The 26,658-nt window shown below is 45.3% G+C and overlaps 2 protein-coding genes across 2 annotated transcripts in view; one reads left to right on the forward strand and one right to left on the reverse strand.

The window, feature by feature from the left end:
- Positions 1-26,658, reverse strand: part of OSBP2 (oxysterol binding protein 2) — a 220,825-nt gene that overhangs the window by 164,887 nt on the left and 29,280 nt on the right. Inside the window, exon 2 of the mRNA XM_050806701.1 lies at positions 5,664-5,872. Coding sequence (XP_050662658.1) covers positions 5,664-5,872 — 209 coding nt within the window. The remainder of the gene's footprint in view (positions 1-5,663; positions 5,873-26,658) is intronic.
- The window catches only part of PES1 (pescadillo ribosomal biogenesis factor 1), a 270,761-nt gene that overhangs the window by 81,962 nt on the left and 162,141 nt on the right, over positions 1-26,658 (forward strand). The window lies entirely within an intron of this gene.

Here is a 26,658-nt window from a genome sequence, read left to right on the forward strand (position 1 = left end):
CTCAGCCTTCCAAAGTGCTGGGATTACAGGTGTGAGCCACCATGCCTAACAGATTTTGAGTTAATTTTTGTATATGGTGGTGGGGACAGGGGGGAGTCCAACTTCATTATTTTGTATGTGGATATCCAATCATTTCTGTATCATGTGCTGAAGAGACAGTCCTTTCCCTATTAAATGATCTTGGTACTCTTGCTGAAAATCCATTGGTTAGAGATGTATGGGTTTATTTCTGGACTCTCAATTCTATTCCATTGATCTGTATGTCTATCTTTACTCAAGTACCACATTGTCTTGACTACTACAGCCCTTAGCAAGTTTCAAAAGTGGAGTCTTCCAACTCTGTTCTTTTTCAAGACTGTTTTGACAATTTGGGGGTCCTCTGAAATTAATTCCATATGAATTTTAGAATAAACGCTTCCATCTCTGCAAAAAAAGGTCAGTGGATTTTGATAGGGATCACATTGATTCTACGGATTGCTTAGGCAGTTCACCATGTTAATAATATTATGTCTTTCAATCCATGAACATGGAATGTCTTTCCATTTATAAATAGGTCTTTTTTTTTTTTTTTCACCAGTATGTTTTAGTTTCAGTTTCCTTTTCACATCCTTGGTTAAATTTATTCCTAAGTATTTTAAATTTTGATGCTATTTATTTATTATTTATTTTTTATTTTTGGAGACGGAGTCTTGCTCTGTCGCCCAGGCTGGGGTGCAGTGGTGCGATCTCAGCTCCCTGCAACCTCTGCCTCCCAGGTTCAAGCAATTCTCCTGCCTCAGCCTCTGGAGTAGCTGGAATTACAGGTACATGCCGCCACACCTGGCTAAGTTTTTGTATTTTAGTAGAGAGGGGGTTTCACCATGTTGCTCAGGCAGGCCTCGAACTCCTGAGCTCAGGCAATCTGCCCATCTCAGCCTCCCAAAGTGCTAGGATTACAGGCATAAGCCACTGTACCCGAACTTTGATGCTATTTAAATGAAACTGTTTTCTTCATTTCCTTTTTGGGTTATTATTTACAACTATGTAGAAATACAAGTATATAGAAAACCCTACACCTTTGCCGAATTCATTTATTAACTCTAATAGTTTCTCTTTTTTTTGTAGGTTCTTTGAGTTTTTCTATACATACGATCATATGTGTGCCAATAAAGTAAGTTTTACTTTTTCCATTCCAAATTTTCCTTTTGTTTATTTTTCTTGTCTAATTGTTCAGTCTAGAACTTCCAGTAGAATGTTGAACAGCTTTGGGGAACTGGGCATCCTTGACTTGTTCCTGATCTTAGGGAGGAAATTTTCATTCTTTCATCATCAAGTATGATGTTAGCTGTGGGTTTTTCATAAATGCCCTTTATCATGTTGCTAAAGTTGCCTTCTATTCCTAGCTTGCTGAGTGTGTTCATCATGAAAGGGTGTTGAATATTTGTCAGATCTTTTCTCTGTATCAGTTGAGATGGCCACATGTGGCTTTTTTTACACTCAATCAAATTGGTGTACTACATTGATTGTATTTTGGTTGTTGTTGAACTACACTTCCACTCCTGGGGTAAGTCCCACTTGGTCATGGTGTATAATCCCTTTAAATATGCTAATGGATTTTGTTTGCCAGTATTTTGTTGAGGGATTTTGCAGCTATATTCATAAAGGATAATGGTTTATAGTTTTCTTTTCTTGTGATGTCTTTGTGTGGCTTTCAGGGCTGGCCTCATAAAATAAATTAAGTGTTTCATCCTCAGGTTCTTTACCTACTTCCTTCAGGTATAAAATTTGGTTTTTCATTTGAGATTTATTTTCCTTCTTTTAAACATATACTTTTAGAGCCATACTTTTTTTTCTTTTTGTATTTTTTCTGGCACATAAATGAGGAATAGATAGAGCTATACATTTCTCTCTGGGCACTGCTTTTTCTGCATTCCAAAATTTTGGTATATTGTGTTCTTGTTTTCATTTATCTCAATGTATTTTCGAATTTCCCTTGTGACTTCATCTTTGATCCACTAGTTGTTTAAGAGTATGTTGTTTAACTTCCATGTATTTCTGCATTTTCTAGTGTTACCTCTGTTATTGATTCCTACCTTCATTCCACTGTGGTCAGAAAAGATACTTCATATAATCTCAATCTTTTAAAAAATTATTGAGACTTGTTTTGTGGCCTAACATATGGTCTATCCTGAAAAATGTTCCATGTGTACTTGAAAAGAAATTATATTCTGCTGCTGTTGAGTGTTTTGTATATGCCTGCTAAGTCTAGTTGATTTATAGCACCTAAGAGTTGATTTGTTTGTTTGTTTTGAGACAGAGTCTCACTCTGTTGCCCAGGCTGGAGTGCAGTGGTGTGATCTCAGCTCACGGCAACCTCTGCCTCCCAGGTTCAAGCGATTCCCCTGCCTCAGCCTCCCGAGTAGCTGGGACTACAGGCATGCACCACCATACCTGGCTAATTTTTGTATTTTTAGCAGAGACGAGGTTTCACCCTGTTGGCCAGGCTGGTCTCGAACTCCTGATAGATATCCAGGTAGGAGGGGATTGCACTTGGATTAGGGCATGGCAAAAGAGCTGGGGAGTAGCAGGTGATTTCAAGAGATAAGTAGAAGTAGGAAGTAGGCTTCCAGCAGGATGAGACAGGGTCCTCAGTTCAGGAAAAGAAAACAGGCCCCAGGATAACCCACAGTGGCCTGCCTAAAGTGCTATCTGTGTCCTTGACCCAGCTGGCCACCATCAGCCAGGCCCAAGGAGAGCGACATTAGGCCATCTTCTCTCATTCAAGGCTGCCCCAAGCTGACTCCAAGACAGGCAAAAAGTTACAAACCACAACTCTCTGACATCAGCCTGAGAGCTCAGAGAGGAGGACCTTGCCTTTAACAGAAAGCCAACAAAAGGGCTATGTTCCAAGACATAACCAGGTGGTCCCAATCTTTCTACAAACACAGAGTAGCCGCCTGAAGGCTTTTCCTTCACAAACATGGTTCATTCGTGCTTCAAAAAGCCAACAAGAGAGGAATCCTACCTTGAGTGGTACCTGGATGTTTGTTTCTGTCCTGTGGCCTTGCCCAGAAGGCTGCGCTCTTGGCACATGTGCTGCATCTCATACAATGAGGGAAGCTGAGGCTAAGGTTACTCCCTCAGGGGTCCCTTCTCCTTTAGATGAAGTCTGGGCTAGCAGTCTCTAGCACTGCCAGCTGAGTTAACAAGCACTTCCCTGCTCCCTGCTCTCACCCCCCGACCCCACCAATTGCAAAAACCCCTCGCATTGGCTGTCGTAGGAAAACTGTTCCAGGATGACTAATCCCATGACTGCCACCTGCTGCGTTATTTTCAAGAAGTTCCTAAAAAATAAGGCAATTTATCATTTATTTATTTATTTATTTATACTTAGAAAAGCAAAACCAATAAGAGGAAGCTAGATCTCTAGTGGGCATCCTCACTTGGCCAGTACGAGTGCCCTGAGCCCAGCTGTGCCACCAGCCACAGCTTTTGCCACAGTGGCTTCCCACAGGCACACAAACTGAGACCACGGGTCCTTCTGGGGGTCCCAACACAGCCCATGTCTGAGATGGTCTCACCTGCCTCCTTCACTCGGTAACGGAGTGGTACCTGGGGGACCTCTTGTCAAACTCAGCATCACTGCTGACGCACAAGAGCTACATGAGTGCTGACCTCAGGGAGAACAGTCACCAAGCAGGTGGCCCATGCTCCAAATGAGTGAGACAAAAGAGAAAGCCAGACTGGTTTTCAGTGCCCTTTAATAGTCACTGAGACCCTAGAGCTGGGGGACAGACCCCAACGTGGGAGACAGGGATGGGGTGTAAAGCCCAACATCACTAGCCCCTCTCATCCTGCTGAATGCCGAGCTCCTTCCACAGGACTCACCATCTTCCCACCCAGTCTCCAAGATAGTCCGGGAGAGCAGGGGCTGTGCCCCCTTCTCACCTGGAGCTCTGCCTCCCCAGACAAACACATAGGTCTGTGGAATATACCATTCCGCTAATGACTTCAGAACGATCACAGCTGCGTGTGTAGACACATTTTTTTTTCAACATCAGAAACATTTACTGTAGCTCTGGCCAGGCAGGGCTGTGGGAAGTGTGTGTCCTCACACACTCCTGTTAACATTCCATGGCACAATCCCTGTGGAAGGCAGTTTGACAATACCTTGCACAATTACAAATGTACACGCCCATTGACCTAGCAAGCCGGCTTCCTGGAACATAAATTTCATTTATACTCATATGTGCATGAAATGAAGTACTTGCAAAGGTTACTCACGGCAGCACAGTATGTCATAACAAAATAAGGAAAACAACCCAAATGCTCATCAACAAGCTATAGGTTAAATAAACTATGGTCCACCCATACAATGAAATACTACATTGTCATAAGAACAAAGAGGAAGCTTTTTACATATTGACAGGGAAATTTTCCAAGACATATTGCTAAATGGAAAATAAGGCGGTGAATGCAGTTACTCTGAAATAAGTACCTATTTGAATATATATGTAAAGATACATATATCTCTGGTTGCCTCTGGGTAGGAGAATGGGGTAGGTGACTGGGAACCAGGAGTCAAAGACAGACCTCACTGCACAGGCTTTCGACGCTGTTGGTTTATGAGTCATGTTAAAACATTTTTTTTTTTTTGAGACAGTGTCTTGCCCTGGTGCAATCTCAGCTCACTGCAACCTCCGCCTCCTGGGTTCAAGCGATTCTCCTGCCTCAGCCTCCTGAGTAGCTGGTATTACAGGCACATGCCACCACGCCCAGCTAACTTTTTGTATCTTTGGGTTTCACCATGTTGGCTAGGCTGGTCTCAAACTCCTGACCTCATGATCCACCTGCCTCAGCCTCCCAAAATGCTGGGATTACAGGCATGTGCCACCACGCCCGGCCGAACATTACATATTTAAAAAATAAATTTATTGGCCCGGCGTGGTGGCTCACGCCTGTAATCCCAGTACTTTGGGAGGCCGAAGTGGGCATATCACCTGAGGTCAGGAATTTGAAACCAGCCTGGCCAACATGATGAAACCCTGTCTGTATTAAAAATACAAAAATTAGCTGGGCATGGTGGCGAGCGCCTATAATCCCAGCTACTTGGAAGGCTAAGGCAGGATAATTGCTTGAACATGGAAGGCAGAGGTTGCAGTGAGCCGAGATCACGCCACTGTACGCCAGCCTGGGTGACAGAGTGAGACTCTGTCTCAAAAAATAAAATAAATGTATTAAAGTAAAAAATAAAATGTCTTGCTCAGGACATCTGAGCTGGCCTCCCTAATAAGCAAAGGCAGCAGCTTTGGCTAAATGGTTTCACTCTCCACTATAGGGGAACCTAGGGAAAAGGCTGGCTTGAGGCACACACTGACAGCTGCTTCTGGACCTGACCCCTGCAGCATCTGAAGGGTCTGCTCAAGTCCTGACTAGCGCAAAGAAAGGCACACACAGTTCTTGCCCATCAAAAACATTTCCATGCCAAGAACTGCTGGCCAGACAGAATGGCTGAGCCTCTCACTGCTGACGATACACAGAACATGCACGCACCTTGACCTTCCAGATTGATCCGGGCTGGCCTGGGTCTCCTGGCCACCACTGGCCACCAGCTGCTTGCAATTCCCACTTCCTCCACTCATGACACCACCATATACACACCCGCTGTCCCAAGCGCTCACTACCTGAATGAGTGTTCATCACGCGGACAGCCTTGGCCTTGGCCAGCTCCAGGGCGGTGATCCACTGCTGCCGGTCCACCTCTGAGCCGGCCTTGAGGTGGTAGCTCCTGGCCCCACTGGTCAGCAAGATACCACAAGAGTCCTCTGTGTCAATGTGCGCGGTGGACAGGTTGATGGTTCCACGGCACGTGTGGGCCATTTCACCCTGATTTCTGTAGGATGTAAGAGAAGGAACGGGGTGAGGCTCCTAGTCTCAATGGCTCCAGACTAAAGAAACCCTCCAGGCAAATCTTCAGAATCTCAGACCCTCAGAGCTGGGAGAAGCCCTGGAGTCAAAGTTGGGAGATAATGCCTGTTGGAACTGCCTGGTCATGGCTTGGGTAAAGGGGACTTTAAGACCACAACTGCTCTCTGTGGGGAGTGGCAGAGGGACGGGGGCCTGCATCGGTGCCACGTGTGCAGGGAGTGTCTGGTGTAGTCTAAAGCCTCGCAGACACCAGGAAATGGCAGAGTGACTGCCCAGGGTCTCTCAAGACAGATCAGCCTTCGGTCTCTGTGCTAAACTCTTTTCATTAAGTCTTAGAACCACGGAGTTGGGGCCAGGCGCGGTGGCTCACACCTGTCATCCCAGCACTTTGGGAGACCGAGGAGGGTGGATCACTTGAGGTCAGGAGCCAACAAGGTGAAACCCCGTTTCTACTAAAAATGAAACTGCCTTTGCAAAATTATGACTGACACAGTGAAAGAGATCTAACTTAACCGACTCTATCTTGCTTCTAATCTCCAAGCTGTCTTTGTTCATTCCTGGGCATAGGCTGAACTAACTAACTTTGAGATAAACTTAGTTTGTAGTTTATAGTTTTTTGTTTTGTTTTGTTTTGGTTTATGGTTTTTTTTTTTTTTTTTTTTTTTTTTTTTTTTTTTTTTTTTGCGATGGAGTTTCACTCTTGTTGTCCAGGCTGGAGTGCAGTGGCGTGATCCTGGCTCACCGCAACCTCCGCCTCCTGGGTTCTAGTGATTCTCCTGCCTCAGCCTCCCGAGTAGCAGGGATTACAGGCATGCGCCACCACGCCTGGCTAATTTTTTGTATTTTTAGTAGAGACAGGGTTTCTCCATGTTGGTCAGGCTGGTCTTGAACTCCCAACCTCAGGTGATCCGCCCGCCTTGGCCTCCCAAATTTGCTGTGATTACAGGCATGAGCCACCATGCCTAGCTTGTAGTTTACAGTTTAAACAAAGATGAGAACAGCCCTTTCCCAAAGCAGACCTCCTTCTCGCCTGGGGACTAGAGTAACATTAGCCACAGGATTAGAAATTATTGCTTGGGAGTCATACATTTGGAGGCTATAAGATTCTGACCCTCCCTAAACTGCTCCTAAGAGCAGTGCTTGAGATATTTTGCAAACCCTGCACTTGATGGATCAGCTGGCACCACCCACATAGATAAACTGACTCGTCTGATCTTGTGGCCCCCACCTAGGAACTGACTCAGTACAAGAAGACAGCTTTGACTAACTATAATTTCATTCCTGACCAATCAGTACTCCTGGTTCACTGGTTCCCCCAACACCCACCAAGTTATCCTTAAAAACTCTGCTCTCCTCTGTTGGGCGCAGTGGCTCCACCTATAATCCCAACACTTTGGGAGGCCGAGATGGTTGGATCACCTGAGGTTGAGACCAGCCTGGCCAACGTGGTGAAATCCCATCTCTACTAAAAATACAAAAATTAGCTGGGCATGGTGGCGCTTGCCTGTAATCCCAGCTACTTGGGAGGCTGAAGCAGGAGAACTGCTTAAACCAGGACGGGGGAGGCAGAGGTTGCAGTGAGCTGAGATCGCACCACTGCACTCCAGCCTGGGCTACAGAGTGGAACTCTTTCTCAAAAACAAACAAAACAGAACAAAAACTTTGCTCCCCAATGCTCAGGGAGACAGACTTGAATAATAATAAAACTCCTGTCTCGCGCACAGCAGGCTCTGTGTGGATTACTCTTTCTCTATTGCAATTCCCCTTTCTTGATGAATCGGCTCTGTCTAGGCAGTGGGCAAGGTGAACCCCTTGGGCAGTTACAAAATTACAAAAATTAGCTGGGCGTGGTAGCATGCACCTGTAGTCCCAGCTACTTGGGAGGCTGGGGCAGGAGAATCACTCGAACCCGGGAGGTGGAGATTGCAGTGAGCCAAAATGGTGCCACTGCACTCCAGCCTGGGTGACCGAGCGAGACTCCATCTCAAAACAAAACAAAAAAAGAGAACTATGGAGTTGGAGCAGGTTGGGATCCTGCCACTAAAACTGAAATTGGAGGCCCAGAGCCTGAGGGGGCAGATGGAGAGGCATCTCCTGCTGGGAGGCACCTGGGACCACCGTCTCCCTGATGCTGTCCTTTTGTTCTATCATGAGATCTACAGAGCAAGGATGCCCCATTTCCTGGCTCTACATGGATTAGTTGAAGGCACTGGTTGGGCAAACACAGTACAACCTCATGACAAGGGACTGGGCCCTCTGCTAGTTATAAGATGATGGAGTTAATGGTATCAAAATAAGGACAGGGTAGGTGACTAAAGTGTATGCCATTTCCAGTTACAATTAATGTCAGAAAATGGAGATCCAACTATCATGACTGGACCTAACTCACTCCTTAGACACTTGAAGGAAATTCAGAACCCCTATGACATAATAAATCTTTTCCCATGTAGGGCATTAGAAAAGGAAGAGTGATTGGCCAGCATTTAATACGTCCAGTGGTAGGAGCTCATTTGGTAATTTTCTGCTACCTTTTAATGCGAATTTATTTTCCCTGGCAGCTCATCATCTGTCATTTTTTTTATTCTTCTATCAGTTCTAAAGTCAAATGACTCGACACTCAATCAGACATTTGTCAGCTGGGCGCAGTGGCTCATTCCTGTAATCCCAGCACTTTGGGAGGAGGAGGCGGGTGGATCACTTGCAGTCAGGAGATTGTGACCAGCCTGGCCAACATGGTGAAACCCCATCTCTGCTGAAAAATACAAAAATTAGCAGGGTATGGTGGTGGGTGCCTGTAGTCCCAGCTACTCGGGAGGCTGAGGCAGGAGAATCGCTTGAACCTGGGAGGCGGAGCTTGCAAGGAGCCAAGATGGCACCATTGCACTCCAGCCTGGGCGACAAGAGCGAAACTTCGTCTTAAAGGAAAAAAAAAAAAAGACATTTGTCTTTTTTTGAACAGCGATTGTCTTTTCCGATTCCCTTGTGCTTTGGGCACATTCCTTAGAGAAGATGACACGTAGCTGAAGGAAAGCCCAACTCTTAGCTGCTGGTATGTTTTGCTCGAAGGAAAGTCACTCTAATTTAGAAAACGGGCGAAGCTGGGCATGCCTGTTGGAAGCCTGACATTTTCAGATTTAAGGACATTTTAGGCTAGAAATTGTTCAGGTGTTAGTGTAGTGACTCACCAAAAATGACATTATGACTTAGCTCAGAAATAAGAGGCGGATGGGCAGTGTTCTGGAGAGAGAGAGCAGCGGGGGCAAAGCCCACGAGGCAAGCAGCAGTTCTCAGCTTCCAAGGAATAGAAAGAAAGGTCCTTTGGCCAGAGTGCCGAGAACAAGAGAGCAGATGAGGGAAAAATGAAGCAAGAAAATCAGGCAGGTGGGTAAGCATATTTCTAAAAAAAAAAAAAAAAAAAAAAGGAAAAGAAAATAAGTCAGGGACTCAATTCAGTACCTTGTAGGCTACGTTGTTTTAGAGTTTCAGCCGTGCACGGTGGCTCACGCCTGTAATCCCAGCACTTTGGGAGGCCGAGGTGGAGAGATCACGAGGTCAGGAGTTTGAGACCAGCCTGGCTAACATAGTGAAACCCTGTCTCTACTAAAAATACAAAAATTAGCTGGGCATGGTTGTGCATGCCTGTAGTCCCAGTTATTCAGGAGGCTGAGGCAGGAGAATCGTTTGAACCCTGGAGGCGGAGGTTGTAGTGAGCCGAGATCGTGCCACTGCACTCCAGCCTGGGCAACAGAGCGAGACTCCATCTCAAAAAAAAAAAAAAAAATAGATTTAGACTCTCATCCTAAAATTAGGACAGTGAGCATTGTGGGCCTAAAATCAGGAAAGAAACAGAGATGGTCAAGAGTTCTTGAAGTTAGGTTGGGCGTGGTGGCTCACACCTGTAATCTCAGCAATTTAGGAGGCCAAGGTGGGAGGATCACTTGAGGCCAGGAGTTCAAGACCAGCATGGGCAACATAGGAAGACCCCATTTCTACAAAAAAAAAACATTAAAAAAAAAAAATTAGCCAGGTGAGGTGGTGTGCACCTGTAATCCCAGCTACTCAGGAGCTGAAGTGAGAGGATTGCTTGGGCCCAGGAAGTAGAGGCTGCAGTGAGCCATAATCATGCCAATGCATTCCAGCCTTGGTGACAGAGTGAGACCCTGTCTTTAAAAAAAAAAAAAGGCCGGGCGCAGTGGCTCATGCCTGTAATCCCAGCACTTTGGGAGGCCAAGGCCGCAGGATCACCTGAAGTCAGAAGTTTGAGACCAGCCTGGCCAACATGGTGAAATCCCATCTCTACTAATAATAGAAAAATTAGCCGGATGTGGTGATGCATGCCTGTAATCCCAGCCACTCAGAGGAGAATCGCTTGAATCTGGGAGACGGAGGGTGCAGTAAGCCGGGATTGCACCATTGCACTCTAGCCTGGGCAACAGAGCAAGACTCCTTCTCAAAAAAAAAAAAAAAAAAAAAAAGAGTTCCAGAAGTTCCTGTGGAAAACTGGAGAATCAAAGTGACTTGTGCAGGGTGGGAGATGGCAGCCAGGCCACTGCATGAAATCAGGGCTGGACTGGAAGTTACCCAGCAGTGATCATACTAATTATAACCCATCAACTAAATAAATGGGGGAGAGGGGACAGATATTCCTTAATAAAAGTAGATTAAATTATGGACACAGAAAAATCACTAAATGCAATACAGAATCTTGGATTGAATTATAAAATAGAAAAAAAAGACTAGTGAAATTTGAATAATGTTTGGAGTTTAGTTAATAGTATTATAATGATGTTAGTTTCCTAGTTTTGAGACTTGTACTTTGGTGAAGTAAGATGTTAACACTAAGGGGAGCTAAGCGAAGAGTATACAGGAATTGTCTGCACTATTTTTCTAACTTTTCTGTAAATCTAAGTTATTTCAAAATTTTAACAATTTAATTCTGCTATCATCTTCCCAGGGTCACAGCTGATAGCAAAGTCTTGTAGCCAGAACCTGAACTCATCTGCCTCCAGAGTCAGGGACTGGATTGGAGATACTCCCAATGTCACTCAAGGGCAGAAGCCCCAAGCCCCCATCATAGGATCTGGTTCTAGACAGGACTCCCAGGAGACTAAGTAAAGGCATTTAAAAAAATCACTAGACAAAGAAGAGTAGATGAGGCTGAGGAAGGGAGGGAGGAAAGACCTCCCAGTCGAGATGAGTCTGAAAACCAAAATTCAAAACCTGTGAAGAAAACCAATGCTAATAAAGAAGCCAGCGAAGTCAATGCTTAGAAGATGAATCACTTCAGGCCAGGGATGGTGGCTCACGCCTGTAATCCCAGCACTTTGGAAAGCCGAGGCAGGGGGATCTCTTGAGGTCAGGAGTTCGAGACCAGCCTGGACAACATGGTGAAACCCCGTCTCCACTAACAATACAAAAAGTAGCTGGGCATGGTGATGTGTACTTGTAATTCCAGCTACTCGGGAGGCTGAGGCGTGAAAATCACTTGAACCTGGGAGGCGGAGGTTGCAGTGAGCTGAGATCATGCCACTGCACTCCAGTCTGGGTGACAGAGTGAGACTTTGTCTCAAAATAAATAAATAATAATTTTAAAATACCAAAAATTAGCTGGGCATGGTGGTGCACACCTGTAGTCCCAGCTACTTGGGAGGTTGAGGCACAAGAATTGCTTGAACTTGGGAGATGGAGGTTGCAGTGAACCGAGATCACATCACTGCACTCCAGCCTAGTCAACAGAGTGAGATGAGACTCCGTCTCTAAAAGAAAAAAAAACAAGGGCGCGGTGGCTCACACCTGTAATCCCAGTACTTTGGGAGGCCGAGGGAGGCAGATCACGAGGTCAGGAGATTGAGACCATCCTGGCTAACATGGTGAAACCCCGTCTCTACTAAAAATACAAAAAAATTAGCCAGGTGAGGTGGCGGGCACCTGTAGTCCCAGCTACTCGGGAGGCTGAGGCAGGAGAATGGTGTGAATCTGGGAGGTGGAGCTTGCAGTGAGCCAAGATTGCGCCACTGCACTTCAGCCTGGGCGACAGAGTGACACTCTATCTCAAAAAAAAAGAAAGAAGAAGAAGAAGAAGAAGAAGAAGAAGAAGAAGAAGAAGAAGAAGAAGAAGAAGAAGAAGAATCACTTCAGCCATAATAATATGAAAAGTATTTAATATAAATAGGTTTAGGATTCTCAAAGATAAAGGAATAGCATCAGTAAAAGGAGGAATAGGCTGGGGCGCAGTGGCTCATGCCTGTAATCCCAGCATTTTGGGAGGCTGAAGTGGGAGATCACTTGAGGCCAGGAGCTCAAGACCAGTCTGGGCAACATGGTGAAACCCTGTCTTTACAAATACCACAAAAATTAGCCAGGCATTCCAGCCTGGGTGACAGAGTTAAGATCCTGTCTCAAAAAAAAAAAAAAAAAAAAAGAGAGAGAGAGAAGAGAAGAAGAAACAATTTAATGAAATAGAAGTTGATAAAAATGAAACAAGAGCAGGTAGATACGAATAAGTAACATGAGCACTTCAGAAAATGAAAATATAGCAGATTAGTTTTTCTAGTCACGCAGCATCCAAATCTAAATTGATCCTTTACTCATTCTAGTTAGGGTTACCTTTTATTAAGGGTTTTATATTAATTTGTTTTTGAAATAGAGTCTCACTCTGTTGCCCAGGTTCGAGTGGAATGGTGCAATCATAGCTCACTGCTGCCTTGAACTCCTGCACTCAATCTTCCTGTCTCAGCCTCCCAGGTAACAGAGACCATAGGTATGTGCCACCATGCCCAGCTAATTTTTTTTTTTTTTTTTTGGTAGAGACAAGGTCTCAGTATGTTGCCTAGGCTGTTCTCGAACTCCGGAGCTCAAGTTATCCTCCCACCTTGGCCTTCCAAAGTGCTAGGATTACAGGTATGAGCCACCACACCCAGCCTCTTACTTTTTCAGTTTTATCTTTCTACATTATTTGGAAAGAATTATATAGTGAAATATATAAATGTGGGGGCTAACAACCCTTAAAATTATCAAGATCTGATACGTTTGCCAGTCTTAGAATTTAGCTCTGCTCTTCTCTTTCATTTAGGTATTTTATGTTCAATCCATTTTTAACCTGTAGCCAAGGTATTATTTTTATCCTTTTTATTCAGTTTTAAAAAATTTTCAATGGCTTCAAACTCAGTACTGAAAAGGTCTAAAATTTAGGGACGTATCCTAAAATTCAGATTGTTGTTTGGGAGTAGTGCACCTGCTCATGTTGTAAATAAATGATTTTGTTTCTCCCATTGTGAGTCCTAGCTGAGGTAACCCTCTCTATGAAGGTTAACCTTCTAGGGAAGTCCAATAGTCCAGATGGTGGCAAACTTAAAGCCCTGCTCACAGTACATTATGGATCTGGGCCCTGCAAGCTATAGTGGTAACTCCTCTCCCCCAAGAGCCTATGGAGGCGTGCAACATTCCAGAACCATTTGCTCTCACTGAGCCCTGAGCAGCTTCAGTGGCCTTATTACCAGGCCATGTCCTAGGGCCTCCCAGTTTTAACAGCGCTCATATCCAAAATACATGATAATGTGGCCAGGCATGATGGCTCACTCCTGCAATCCCAGCGCTGAGGTGGGCAGATCACTTGAGGCCAGGAGTTTGAGACCAGCCCGGCCAACATGGTGAAATCCTGTCTCCACTAAAAATACAAAAATTAATCAGGCATGGTGGTGCATGTCTGTAATCCTAGCTACTCAGGAGGCTGAGGCAGGAGAATTGCTTGAACCCAGGAGGTGATAGTTGCAGTGAGCAGAGATCGCACCACTGCACTCTAGCCTGGGTGATGGAGCTAGACTCCGCCTCAAAAAAAAAAAAAAAAAAAAAAAAAAAAAAACATGATAATGTATCTTCTGCCATTTTTAAGGAGACATGTTTTGAGGCATTACTTTGATATCTGATGTATTTAGAACAAATATAAACAAAATGATAAACATCTGCAGTACAATTTAACTGCAAGAGAATTTACCACAACCAACATCCCACTAAGTTAACTACACCGATTAATAATACTCGCAATGACCCCAGTCACACTCTCACCTCTGTCAAGGATTCCAGCTATCCAAACTTGGAAGCCTGTAATAGTTAATGTATCACTTTTTAGGCCACGGAGACCATCTGTGGTTAGCGACTAACACAGCTGTATTAGACACAAACCTTGTGCACCAACTCAGAATGGCGCACCTCCTCCGTCCCCTCTCTCCCTCCTCCATTTAAGCCAAGTTGCCCCTGCATTTTTGGGCTGGGGAGTACTGCATTTCAGAGTATGCAATCTGGCTTCATGAGTGGTCACCAAGAAGCTGGATTTTTGCAGCTCACAGTATGGAAGGGTTAGTGACTCACAGGTTAAACAATGAGCAGTGGGAAATGGGAAGTGGATGGGAACCAGGCCAGGAAATGCTCTTCCCTGCAGATCTCTCTGAGGTATCCTTGCAAACCTTCCAGAGAAGTCCATAAGCCCAGAGAACATGAGTGGCCTCTGTGAGCCTTGCAGTTTGCTGCAAAGCGGTGGCCAGGCCTTGAAGCCTCATGTTAGTTTGTATCCTCCCCTTGCTTTTCTTCCTCTTTTGCCTCCCCAGCACCAAGGCTCATCTTGCGACTCCACTGAGTGCCCAATCTACCAGCAGTAGAGACCAACATGGAACCCTCCTTGAGATGGCCCATCCTTGGGAAGGGCCAGACAGCCACTAACTATATCAGACCCCTTCCACCTTGGAGGGATACACAATTTATCCTTCATGAAACGGAAGCCCTTTTTGGTAATGGAGTTGCCTTCCCTGCCTGTAGTGCCTCCAGTAGCACCAGGGTCCAAAGTACTGAATGCCTCATGTGCTGGCCTGGACTTCCATTCAACACAGCCTTATACAAAGTGGCCCATTTCAGCCTAGCAGCTGTGCCAATGACTCCTCATAAATTCACTGGAATCGGTGAATTTATGATTCCAGCTGCACTAGTGGGCAGCGAGCCTGACAAAACAATGGAATGCCCTACTGGCTTAGCAGGGGCATGAATGGAGAAATGCCCCTCAGGTTTGGGCCTCTGTCCTCCAGGATGCCTTAAGCTGACAACTGATATCTGGTACCATGTCCCCCACAGCTATAGCAGACAGGTCCAAGAGTGGCCCTGCTCACCATCATGCATGGTTGCCCTTTGCAAGGTGTGTGCTTCCCGTCCTCACACACTTGGGATCAGCTGCATTAGAGGATCTAGTCCTGGGGTAAGGGAGGAATGTGAAACAAGGATTCCACTGACCTGGACACTGCCACAACCACTTGGCCACCTATGGCTCCTCATGCCAGTGACCAACAAAGAGGGGAGTGACTCTACTGCCAGGGGTCACTGATCCTAATTGCTATGAGGAATTAGGTGAGTGGCCCATTTGGGAATGGGAGGAGAATGTCTGGAATAAAACCCAGAGGACTTCTTGGGGTATCTCTTATTTTGTTTTTTATTTTTTGAGAGGGAGTTTTACTCTTGTCGCCCAGGCTGGAGTGCAATGGCAGGATCTCGGCTTCCTGCAACCTCTGCCTCCTGGGTTCGAGTGATTCTCCTGTCTCAGCCTCCCGAGTAGCTGGGATTACAGGTGCCTGCCACCAAACCCGGCTAATTTTTGTATTTTTAGTAGAGATGGGGTTTCACCATATTAGTGAGGCTGGTCTCGAACCCCTGACCTCAGGTGATCCGCCCACCTTGGCCTCCCAAAGTGCTGGGATTACAAGCATGAGCCACTGCGCCCAGCCCCGGTATCTCTTAATAATTCCATGTTTGGTGACGGCTGATAATGGGCAAAGCCAACAACATACGCAGACCCCTCAGTGCAAACATCGCCGACCAGCCCGAGTGCTGGCGGAGAGTGGAGAGGGACTAGGGTGCGTAGTGCAGGAGAGAAACAATGAGTAACAATGACCGCATCAGCACCGGCCACAGCAGCAGCAGATGACCTTGTTTCACCACCTTCTTGCTTTATCCTTCCTGGTAACCCCAATGGGCCAGCACCAGGAAACGGCTTGTGTCACTGATGGGACTTGTACCATCCTGCTCAGGGAAGGGATGAGGATGTTTTTGTTCTCCAAGGAAAATGGAGATTCCCACATTGAAGCAGGAGAGCTGATATCATGGGAGGGCACGAGCAGACCTGAGTAGCGCAAGGTGTGGACTGTATTGGACACAAACCTTGTGCGCCTTCTCAGATTCCCTCGACCACCTCCTTCTTTGTCTCTCTCGGTGATGCCTCATCCAGGTCATGCCGTCCCTCCACTTCTGGGCTTGCATGAAATGCCACAGTGGAAAATAGGAGATGAAAAGGAACAGGTCAGATAAATCTCCCTCCACTCTTCCCTCCGTGGATGGCTCTGAGGTGTATTTTCTTCTTGCATATGTTCTGGAAAAGTCCATGTGCCAGGCAAGCATGCTTGCTGAGCGACCCGCCGTGTCTCTCTGTAGCTCGCTGTGAAGTGTCATCCAGCAAGGGAATGCGTTGGGTGATCACTTTGATCTCTTCTCTGCCACTTGCCGTGGCTGGTTCACAGCCCTGGGATTGCACCTCCCAAAGTGTCAGCTCTTTTTATTATTTATTTATTTATTTATTTATTTATTTATTTAAGACAGAGTCTCACTCTGTCGCCCAGGCTGGAGTGCAGTGGCGTGATCTCGGCTCACTGCAACCTCCACCTCCTGGGTTCAAGCGATTCTCCTGCCTCAGCCTCCCAAGTAGCTGGGACTATAGGCGCATGCCACAACGCCCAGCTAATTTTTTGTATATTTAGTAGAGACAGGGTTTCACTGTATTAGCCAGGAAAGTCTCAATCTCCTGACCTCATGATCAGCCCGCCTCAGCCTCCCAAAGTGCTGGGATTACAGGCATGAGGCACCGTGCCCGGCCAGCGTCAGCTCTTTAATCCCTGCCTTGGGCTATGTTTTCCAGAAGACCTTCCCCAAAAATGTCCATGGGAAAGAAAAAAAATTATATATATACATATATATATATGTATACACACACACACACACACACACACACACACACAAACACATATATACAGACAGGGCAGCAAATCTGAATCCAGATGCACAGAAAGACCAAAAGCTACCACTCTGGAGCAAAGCACTTAGCCTTATGTGGAACTTCCATTCAACACAAGCTCAAGGTGACCCTGATCCACTGTGAAATTCCCATCCAACCTTCTGCATTCTAATTCAGCAAGCACTTCCTGTGGGCTACTATATAAAGGAACTGTGCTAGAAACTGGGGAGGGACTAGATACAAAAATAAAGACACAGCTTTCTGGCCTCAGTGGTCTAGCTTGGGAAGGACACAGGCCTATAAATGACAAGCCACTGTTTGTTAACAATAAGTGGAGGGAAATAAATTCAAAATAAGGGAGGTGCTCACTCCATGAAAATTCACTAGCTACATCCTTGTAATTGACTAGTTTTTCTGCATGTATGTTATACTTTTATACTTTGTAAAAATTGGCTTTAAAAGCAAACTGGAGGCTGGGTGTGGTGGCTCGCGCCTGTAATTCCAGGACTTTGGGAGGCCAAGGTGGGCAAATCACTTGAGGTCAGGAGTTTGAGACTAGCCTGGGAAACATGGTGAAATCCAAAAATTAGTCAGGCATGGTGGCACACGGCTGTAGTCCCAGCTACTTGGAAGGCTAAGATATGAGAATTGCTTGAACCTGGGAGGCAGAGGTTGCAGTGAGCCGAGCGAGATTGTGCCACTGCACTCCAGCCTGGGTGACAGAGGGAGACTCCATCTCAAAAAAAACCCAAAAAACAAAAAACCCAGAAATTTATTATCTCATACTTCTGGAGGCTAGAATCTCATAATTAAGGTGTTGAAGTCCACAAGAGCTGAAGTCCACAAGAGCCTGGCTAATTTTTGTATTTTTAGTAGAGACAGGGTTTCACTATGTTTGCCAGGCTGGTCTCGAACTTCTGACCTCGTGATCTGCCTGCCTCAGCCTCTCAAAGTGCTGGGATTACAGGCATGAGCCACCATGACTGGCCAATTTCTTACCTTTTTAAGGCTACTGTTCTGTTGTATGTGTGTGTGCTTTTTTTTTTTTTTTTTTTTTTTTTTTTTTTTTTTTTTTTTTGAGATGGAGTCTCTATCACCCAGGCTGGAGTGCAGTGGCACGATCTTGGCTCACAGCAATCTCTGCCTCCTGGGTTCAAGCAATTCTCCTGCCTCAGCGTCCCGAGTAGCTGGGATTACAGGTGCCCACCACTATGCCCAGCTAACGTTTGTATTTTTAGTAGGGACGGGGTTTCATTATGATGGCCAGGCTGGTCTCAAACTCCTGACCCCAGGTGATCCTCCCAAAGTGCTGGGTTTACAGGCATGAGCCACCGTGCCCGGCCAATAATTTTAGATCCATCCATCCATTGATGGACATTTAGGTGGGTACTGTGAATAATGCTGCAATGAACATGACAGTGCTAATATCTTTGAGATCCTAATTTCGATTCTTTTGGATAAATATCCAAAAGTGGAATTCCTGGATCATATGGTAGCTCTATTTTTAATTTTTGGGGGAACCTTTATGCTAGTAAATGAACCAATTTAAAATGAGTAAAAAAGTTCAGTAGGTACTTCACAAAGGAAGATACCCAAATGGCTGATAAACATATGAAAAAGCACTCAACCTCGTCAGTTATCAGTGAATGTATATGTGTCCCATGATTAAGCAACTTTACTCCTGTGGATTTCAGCATTAGAAATGTGCACATATGCTTACCAGAGGGCAGGGACCAAAATGTTCACAACATTATTCCTAAAAGCCAAAATCTGAAAACAACTTGCAGGTCCATAGACACTAGAATGGACAGATAAATGGTGGTTTATCCATTTTGTGGTTCATTCAAACGGTGGAATATAATACAGCAATGAGAACAAATGAGTCAGTTACATATAAGAACCTGGAAGAGGCCAGGTGCAGTGGCTCACACCTATAATCCCAGCACTTTGGGAGACCAAGGCCAGAGGATTGCTTGAAGCCAGAAGTTCGAGACCAGCCTGGGTAACAAAGCGAGACCTGTCTCTATAAAAATAAGAAAAAGCCAGGCATGTTGACATGTGCCTGAAGACCCCGCTACTTGGGAGTCTAAGGCAGAAGGATCCTTTGAGCCCAGGAGTTTGAGGCTACAGCGTTCTATGATCGTACCACTGTACTGTAGCCTAGGTGACACAGCAAGAACCTGTCTCTACAAAAACAAAAAATGAACAAACAAAAAAACCTGGAAAAAAAGCTCACAAATATAATGTTGAGCAAAAACAGCCATGCACTACTGTGCCCAGCTACTTTTTGTATTTTTTTTTTTACAGATGGGGTTTCACCATGTTGGTCAGGCTGGTCTTGAACTCCTGACCTCATGATCTGCCCGGGTCGGCCTCCCAAAGTGCTGGGATTACAGGCTTGAGCCACTGCGCCCGGCCTTTTTTTTTTTTTTCCTCTTTGAGACAGAGTCTTTCTCTGTCGCCAGGCTGAAGTGCAGTGGTGCAATCTCGGCTCATGGCAACCTCCGCCTCCCAGGTTCAAGTGATTCTCCTGCCTCAGCCTCCCAAGTAGCTGGGACTACAGGCACGCGCCATCATACCCAGCTAATTTTTGTATTTTTAGTAGAGACGGCGTTTCACCATGTTGGCCAGGATGGTCTCGATCTCTTGACCTCGTGATCCGCCCGCCTCGGCCTCCCAAAGTGCTGGGATTACAGGTGTGAGCCACTGTGCCCGGCCCAGGGTGGTCACGTTTTATTTCTTCATCCAGGTAGTGGTTATTCAGGGTGTTCATTTTATGAACATTCACTGAGCTGTACACTTATTTGTCTACTTTTCTCTACACATATTAGACTTCAGTTAAAGTTTATATTTTAAAAAAACAGGAATGAGAATTATTTCCTGGCAATGACAGCAGCAACAATGACTGGTTCTTAGGGGCAGCAGAGGCACCAGTGCCCAGGTGGCGTCAACATGCAGTGCCCAGGTATCAGTGCCCTCTCTGAGGTGGTTCTGTGGCATGACTTTGTCCACAGAGCTCGCTGTCCAGCCTCCCTTTTCTCGCCTCTCCTCTGAGAGCTATATTTCCCTGCCTTTCCAGAGATTCCATGAGCTACCCCAGATCCCTTCCGCATATATATGAGTTTTTTTGCTTAAAATATCCAGGTTTAGTTTTCTGTGGTTTTTGACTAAAAACCTGCTGGTGTACTTGGGCATTGGCCACAGAAGGCAGGAAGGGCAGTGTTTAAGAGACACAAACAGCAGGAAAAGCAGTTTTCTGTTCTTCTACCTCTCAGGTCAAGGGGACACCGTTAGGAGCCTCCTAGGTGGAATGAAGGAAGCTCAGCTTATTCATCCTAACTACCACATCCTGAGGACTTACCTTAGCAATGTCTCACATGGATAGCCATTTAAGATGTGATGGAAAAGTAGGGATGGTACCTCCCTGTTCCACACGCATAGGCTGGAGCCCCACAGGGCACTGAGCCACCAGAGCCAGGCCCGCCTACCTGCTCCCAGCCCCTTCCATGTCTTACCAATTGGGCTGCACAGATTTTTGTCCCCCAGGTTCACTTATACTCTCAAAAGCCATTCAAGCTGGTCAGATGGTGCCACTGAGATGATGCTCAACATCACAAATGTCAGTCGTTGCCCATCAAACAGAAGCCTCTACTTACGCAGTGTTCACTTTGGGAGATGAGGCTATCACTCTGAGACCTGACATCGTTTCATTTTTCTACTGGCCTGATTCTTTGCCATTTAAAGTTTCCCTTGAGAAATGTTAAATAAATGCTACTACAAGGACACTTCTAATGTAATTTTAAAAATAACAATTAAAAAGGAGGCCTGGAAGCCATTCTCCCATCACTGAACATCACATCACTACATTTTTATTTATTTATTTATTTATTTATTTATTATTTTACTTTAAGTTCTGGGATACATGAGCAGAATGTGCAGGTTTGTTAGGTAGGTATACACGTGCCATGGTGGTTTGCTGCACCTATCAACCCATCATCTAGGTCTTAAGCCCCACATGCATTAGATATTTGTTCTAATGCTCTCCCTCCTCTTTCCCCCAACCCTCCAACAGACCCCAGAGTGTGATGTTCCCCTCCCCATGTCCATGTGTTCTCATTGTTCAACTTCCACTTATGAGTGAGAACGTGGTGTTTAGTTTTCTGTCCCTGTGTTGGAATGCTGAGAATGATGGCTTCCAGCTTCATCCAGGTCCCTGCGAAGGACACGAACTCATTCTTTTCTATGGCTGCATAGTATTCCATGGTGTAGATATGCCACATTTTCTTTATCCAGTCTATCATTGATGGGGATTTAGGTTGATTCCAACTCTTTGCTATTGTAAATAGACATCACTACACTTTTACACAAACATAGGATGAGAGTGATTTATGAAGCACAGCATTCCTATCAATACAACTTTCATCTATGTAGCACCTCACCTTCTATGGGAGCCTATTACAAACATGACTCTTCTGGCCGGGGGGCTCATGCCTATAATCCCAGCACTTTGGGAGGCTGAGGTGGGTGGATCACTTGAGGCCAGGAGTTTGAGATCAGCCTGGCTAACATGGCAAAACCCCATCTCTACTAAAAATACAAAAATCAGCCAGGCGTGGTGGTGCACACCTGTAATCCCAGCTACTTGGGAGGCTGAGGCATGAGAATCACTTGAACCTGGGAGGCAGAGATTGCAGTGAGCTAAAATTGTACCACTGCACTCAGCCAGGGTGACAAAGTGAGACTCTGTCTCAGGAAAAAAAAAAAAAAAAAAAAAGACTCTTTTGACCCTTGACCCTCACAAGGGCCATAAATCAGAAAAGCAGACATTGATTCATTTAGCAAATATTTATCAAGTATTATCAAGTATATTCCATGTGTCAGGTACTTGTTGAAGGAAATTAGCCCCATTTTACAGCCAAGAAAGGGGAGGAGACCAGGAAAGGACAAATCACATGCCCTGGTCCATAGCACTGGTGAACACCAAGGGCAGAACTAGAATTTGTTTTTTGTGGGCTGTTTTTTTTTTTTTTTTTTTTTTGGTGGAGGGGGCTGAAGAGTCTCACTCTGTCTCCCAGGCTGAAGTGCAGTGGTGCGATCTCGGCTCACTGCAACCTCTACCTCCTGGGTCCAAGTGATTCTCATGCTTTAGCCTCCCGATAGTAGCTGGGATTATAGGTGCATGCCACCATGCCTGGCTAATTTTTATATTTTTAGTAGAGACAGGGTTTCACCATGTTGGCCAGGCTGGTCCTGAACTCCTGGCCTCAAGAGATCTGCCCACCTCGGCCTCCCAAAGTGCTGGGATTACAGGCCTGAGCCACTGCACCCAGCCTATAATTTGGTTTCTTTGCCACCAGCACAGGGCTCTTTCCATGGAGCACACTGGGGTATCTGTCCAGAAATAATATTTTGGTTTACTTGGTCATTGTCTATTATGCACAGCTCACAAGCTAAAGCACAAGTTCCATGAGACATGGACGTGGACTGTCTCGTCCCTGCCCTGCTCATAGCAAGACGTGTTAGGTCCACACAAAACCCTGTAAACGGGTGTTTATAGCAGCTTTATTCATAACTGCCAAAATATGCATGCAACCAAAATGTCCTTCAGTGGGTGAACAGATAAACTATAGCCCATCTAGACAATGAAATATTATTCAGTGCTAAAAAGAAATGAGCTAACAAACCACAAAAAGACATGGTGGAAGCTGGGCATGGTGGCTCACGCCTGTAATCCCAGCACTTTGGGAGGCCAAGGTAGGCGGATTACCTAAGGTCAGGAGTTGGAGACCAGCCTGGTCAACATGGTGAAACTCCGTCTCTATTAAAAATACAAAATAAACTAGTCAGGTGTGGTGGCACGCACCTGTAATCCCAGCTACCCAGGAGGCTGAGGCAGGAGAATCAATTGAGCCTGGGAGATGGAGGTTGCAATGAGCTGAGATCGTGCCACCGCACTCCAGCCTGAGCGACGGAGCGAGGCTCCGTTTCAAAACAAACAAAAAAAAACCCAGACATGGTGGAAACTTAAATTCATATTACTAAGGGAAAAAAAGCCAATCTGAAAAGACTACGTACTGTACATACTGTGTGATTCCAACTACCTGACTTTCTGGAAAAGGCAAAACTAATGGAGACAGTAAAAAGATCAGTGATTGCTTGGGGTTAGGGGATGGGGAGTGATGAATAGGCAGAGCACAGACTGATTTTTAGGGCAGTGAAAATACTCTGTATGATTCTGTAATGGTGGATACACGCCAATAGACATTTGTCCAAGTCCATAGAAGGTACCGCACCAACAGTGAACCCTAATGTAAACCATGCACTGTGGGTGATAAAGATGTGGGTTCATCCACTGTAACAGACAGACCACTCTGGTGGGGATGTTGATAATGGGGGACAATAGGCCTGCGTCGGGAGAGAGTAGATGGGAAATCCTGTACCTTCTGCTCAATTCTGCTGTGAACCTAAAACTGCTCTTAATAGGTAAAGTTTTTTAAAATAAAAATCTGGCTAGGTGCGGTGGCTCATGCCTGTAATCCCAGCAATTTGGGAGGCCAAGGCGGGTGGATCACTTGAGGTCAGAAGTTTGAGACCAGCCTGGTCAACATGGTGAAACTCCATCTCTACTAAAAATACAAAAATTAGCTGGGCGTCATGGCGCTTGCCAGTAATCCCAGCTACTTTGGAGGCTGAGGCAGGAGAATTGCTTGAACCTGGGAGGCATAGGTTGTAGTAAGCCGAGATCACGCCACTGCGCTCCAGCCTGGGCAACAGAGCGAGACTCTGTCTCAGGAAAAATAAATACATAAATAAATAGGGCTGGGTGTGGTGGCTCACACCTGTAATCCCAGCACTTTGAGAGGCTGAAGCAGATAGATCACGAAGTCAGGAGTTCAAGACCAGCCTGATCAATATGGTAAAACCCCGTCTCTACTAAAAATACAAAAATTAGCTGGGCTTTGTGGTTCGCACCTGTAGTCCCAGCTACTCAGGAGGCTGAGGCAGGAGAATCGCTTCAACCCAGGAGATGGAGGTTGCAGTGAGTCGAGCTCCAGCAAAAAATAAAAAACAAATAAATAAATATATAAATAAATATCTTAGAAGAAATATCAACCAATTGTAATGTATGAAAGTTATCTGAGGCAAGTGGTTATTGGTGGCTCATACCTGTAATCCCAGCAACACTTTGGAAGGTCGAGGCAGGAGGATCACTTGAGCCCAGGAGTTCAACCAACCTGGGCAATATAGTGAGATCCTGTCTTTACTAAAATTCAAAAAGAATTATCCTGATGTGGTGGCACATGCATGTAGTCCCAGCTCTTCGGAGGGCTAGGTGGGAGGATCACTTGAGCTCAGGAGGTAAAAGCTGCCGTGAACTGCGATCATGCCACTGCACTCCAGTCTGGGTGACAGAGTGAGACTCTGTCAAAAAAAAAAAAAAAAAAAGACAGAGAGAAAGAAAGAGAGAGAGAAAAAGAAAGAAAGAAAGAGAAAACGAAGGAGAAAGAGAAAGAGAGAAAGAAGGAAAGAAAGAGAGAGAGAAAAAGAAAGAAGGAAAGAAAGAAAAAGAAAGGAAAGAAAGAAAGAAAGAAAGAAGGAAAGAAAGAAAGAAAAGAGAGAAAAGAGAAAGAAAAGAGAGAAAGATCAGGATCTTGATTTCTAGAAACTATAAACAAAATTATAAATCAGTGGGGAAATTTGAGTATTGACTAGATATTTGATAATATTAAGTAATTATTGTTAAATTTTTAGGCATGTTGGTAGTATTTTGATTACTTTAAAGAAACTCTAAAGAGATACACACTATACTAAAACATTTATAAATGAAAGTTAAGGATGTGTGGGATTCGACTGAGTGTGGACCCTAGATTAACCCTAAGGTGAGACTTGTTGACACTGGGTGATGGGGCCAAGGATTTCATCACACCAACATCTCCATTTTTGTATATTTTGAAAATTTCCAAAATAAAAAATAAAATCTGTAAGTATGTTTAAATCTTCCCTGTGTATAGCCATGACAAACAGCAGCACTGAATGACTTTGTTGACAAAGGGGACCTCTTGAGTCCCAGGGAGCCAGGCACAGGAATGAGGCTGCACATTAAGTGTCTCAAGGCAAGAAGCTGGGAGCTGGCAGGGTCTCTCGGGCACAGGGCTGGATCTATTTCAAGCACAGCTGTGGGCCTATACATCCAGGTTCTCCTCCACAGAATTCAGGATACTTGAACAGATTTGTTTTTTAAATCATCACGCAATTTGGTAGCTGCAGCCACAATCTATAGGATATTCCTGCAACCCAGATTCTTCCTTTCACAAGCTTAGAAGTCCCACAGCACAAAAACCTACCAAAATACTACACTAAGCAAAGAAGTTTCTAAAAAAGAAAACCAGTCACCACGCCAAGTGAAAGATTGAAATGCCATGAATTTGAGACAATTAAGGAAACATTTAACTCCAAATTTAACACACCAAGGCCAATTATAAATTTAAATGTTCAGATTACAATATGAGTTTACAGATCTGATGGTGAGACATACAATTTATGCAGGAATTTTGCTTCTTCCCTTCATGGCCTCCAGTATTATAGACACTGACACGAACAATATATGAAATGGTCTTATGTAAAAGCAACTCCCATCAAGCTTCACTTGAAGCAGGAATGGCAAGTAAACTCCTGTCGAAACACAACAGCAGCCTGCAGAACCAACGACCCCACACCATAGGCAGTTGCAGACTCCCCAAACAGAGTCTGCGTGGAAGACCATCTTCACCCCTGCTCCGCACACTCGTTCTTCACTCAGTCAGCGCGGCATTCACTGAGGGCCTGCCACAGGCCAGGCCCTGGGCTCAGAGTGGTGAAAGAGACAGATGAGGTCCTGGCCTCCATGGGGCAGCTACTCTTCCGGGCCCCCATAGCACCCAGCAACCAACAACATGTGACCTTCTTTCTCCCATGCACCATTTGTCTTTTGGGTTTTGTTTGTGTGTGTGTGTGTGTGTGTGTGTTTTGTTTGTTTTGTTTTGTTTTGTTGTGAGATGGAGTCTCCCTCTGTCACCCAGGTTGGAGTGCAACGGTGCAATCTCAGCTCACTGCAACCTCTTCCTCCCAGGTTCAAGCAATTATCCTGCCTCAGCCTCCCAAATAGCTGGGATTATAGGCACCCGCCACCAGGTTAATTTTTTTGTATTTTTAGTAGAGACAGGGTTTCACCATGTTGGCCAGGCTAGTCTTGAACTCCTGACCTCAAGTGATCTGCCTGCCTCAGCCTCCCACAGTGTTGGGATTACAGGTGGAGCCACCATGCCGGGCCTCCCATCCACCATTTGGACTGAGCAAGGGAAGGACTCCGTCAGCAGAGAAGGGTCCCCCATGACAAGGTTCCACAACCTAGCTGCTCCCCAAGGAAGCCTCAACTATGTCTTCCTCATCCTCTGGCAAATCCAGTCCTGCTTTCCTGTTAAACAGGAATACGGGAGTTAAACAGGAGGGTCTCATTAGTTAAGCATTCATTACTAGCAAAACCCTTATATTCAAAAATATCCCTTACACTTATGAAACAGTTTACCAAGTACTTCTTCCCTTTTTGTTTAAAATAGCCAAGCAGGGCTGTTGAGAGATAAGGAAAGTGAAGGTCATGGACATGTGGCGTTTTCCTCCCACACTGAGCAGGGATCACCCGTGTAACTAAGAGCATACTGAGCGTGGAT

Source organism: Macaca thibetana, chromosome 10, assembly GCF_024542745.1.
Source record: "Macaca thibetana thibetana isolate TM-01 chromosome 10, ASM2454274v1, whole genome shotgun sequence".
NCBI classification, from domain to species: Eukaryota; Metazoa; Chordata; class Mammalia; order Primates; family Cercopithecidae; genus Macaca; species Macaca thibetana.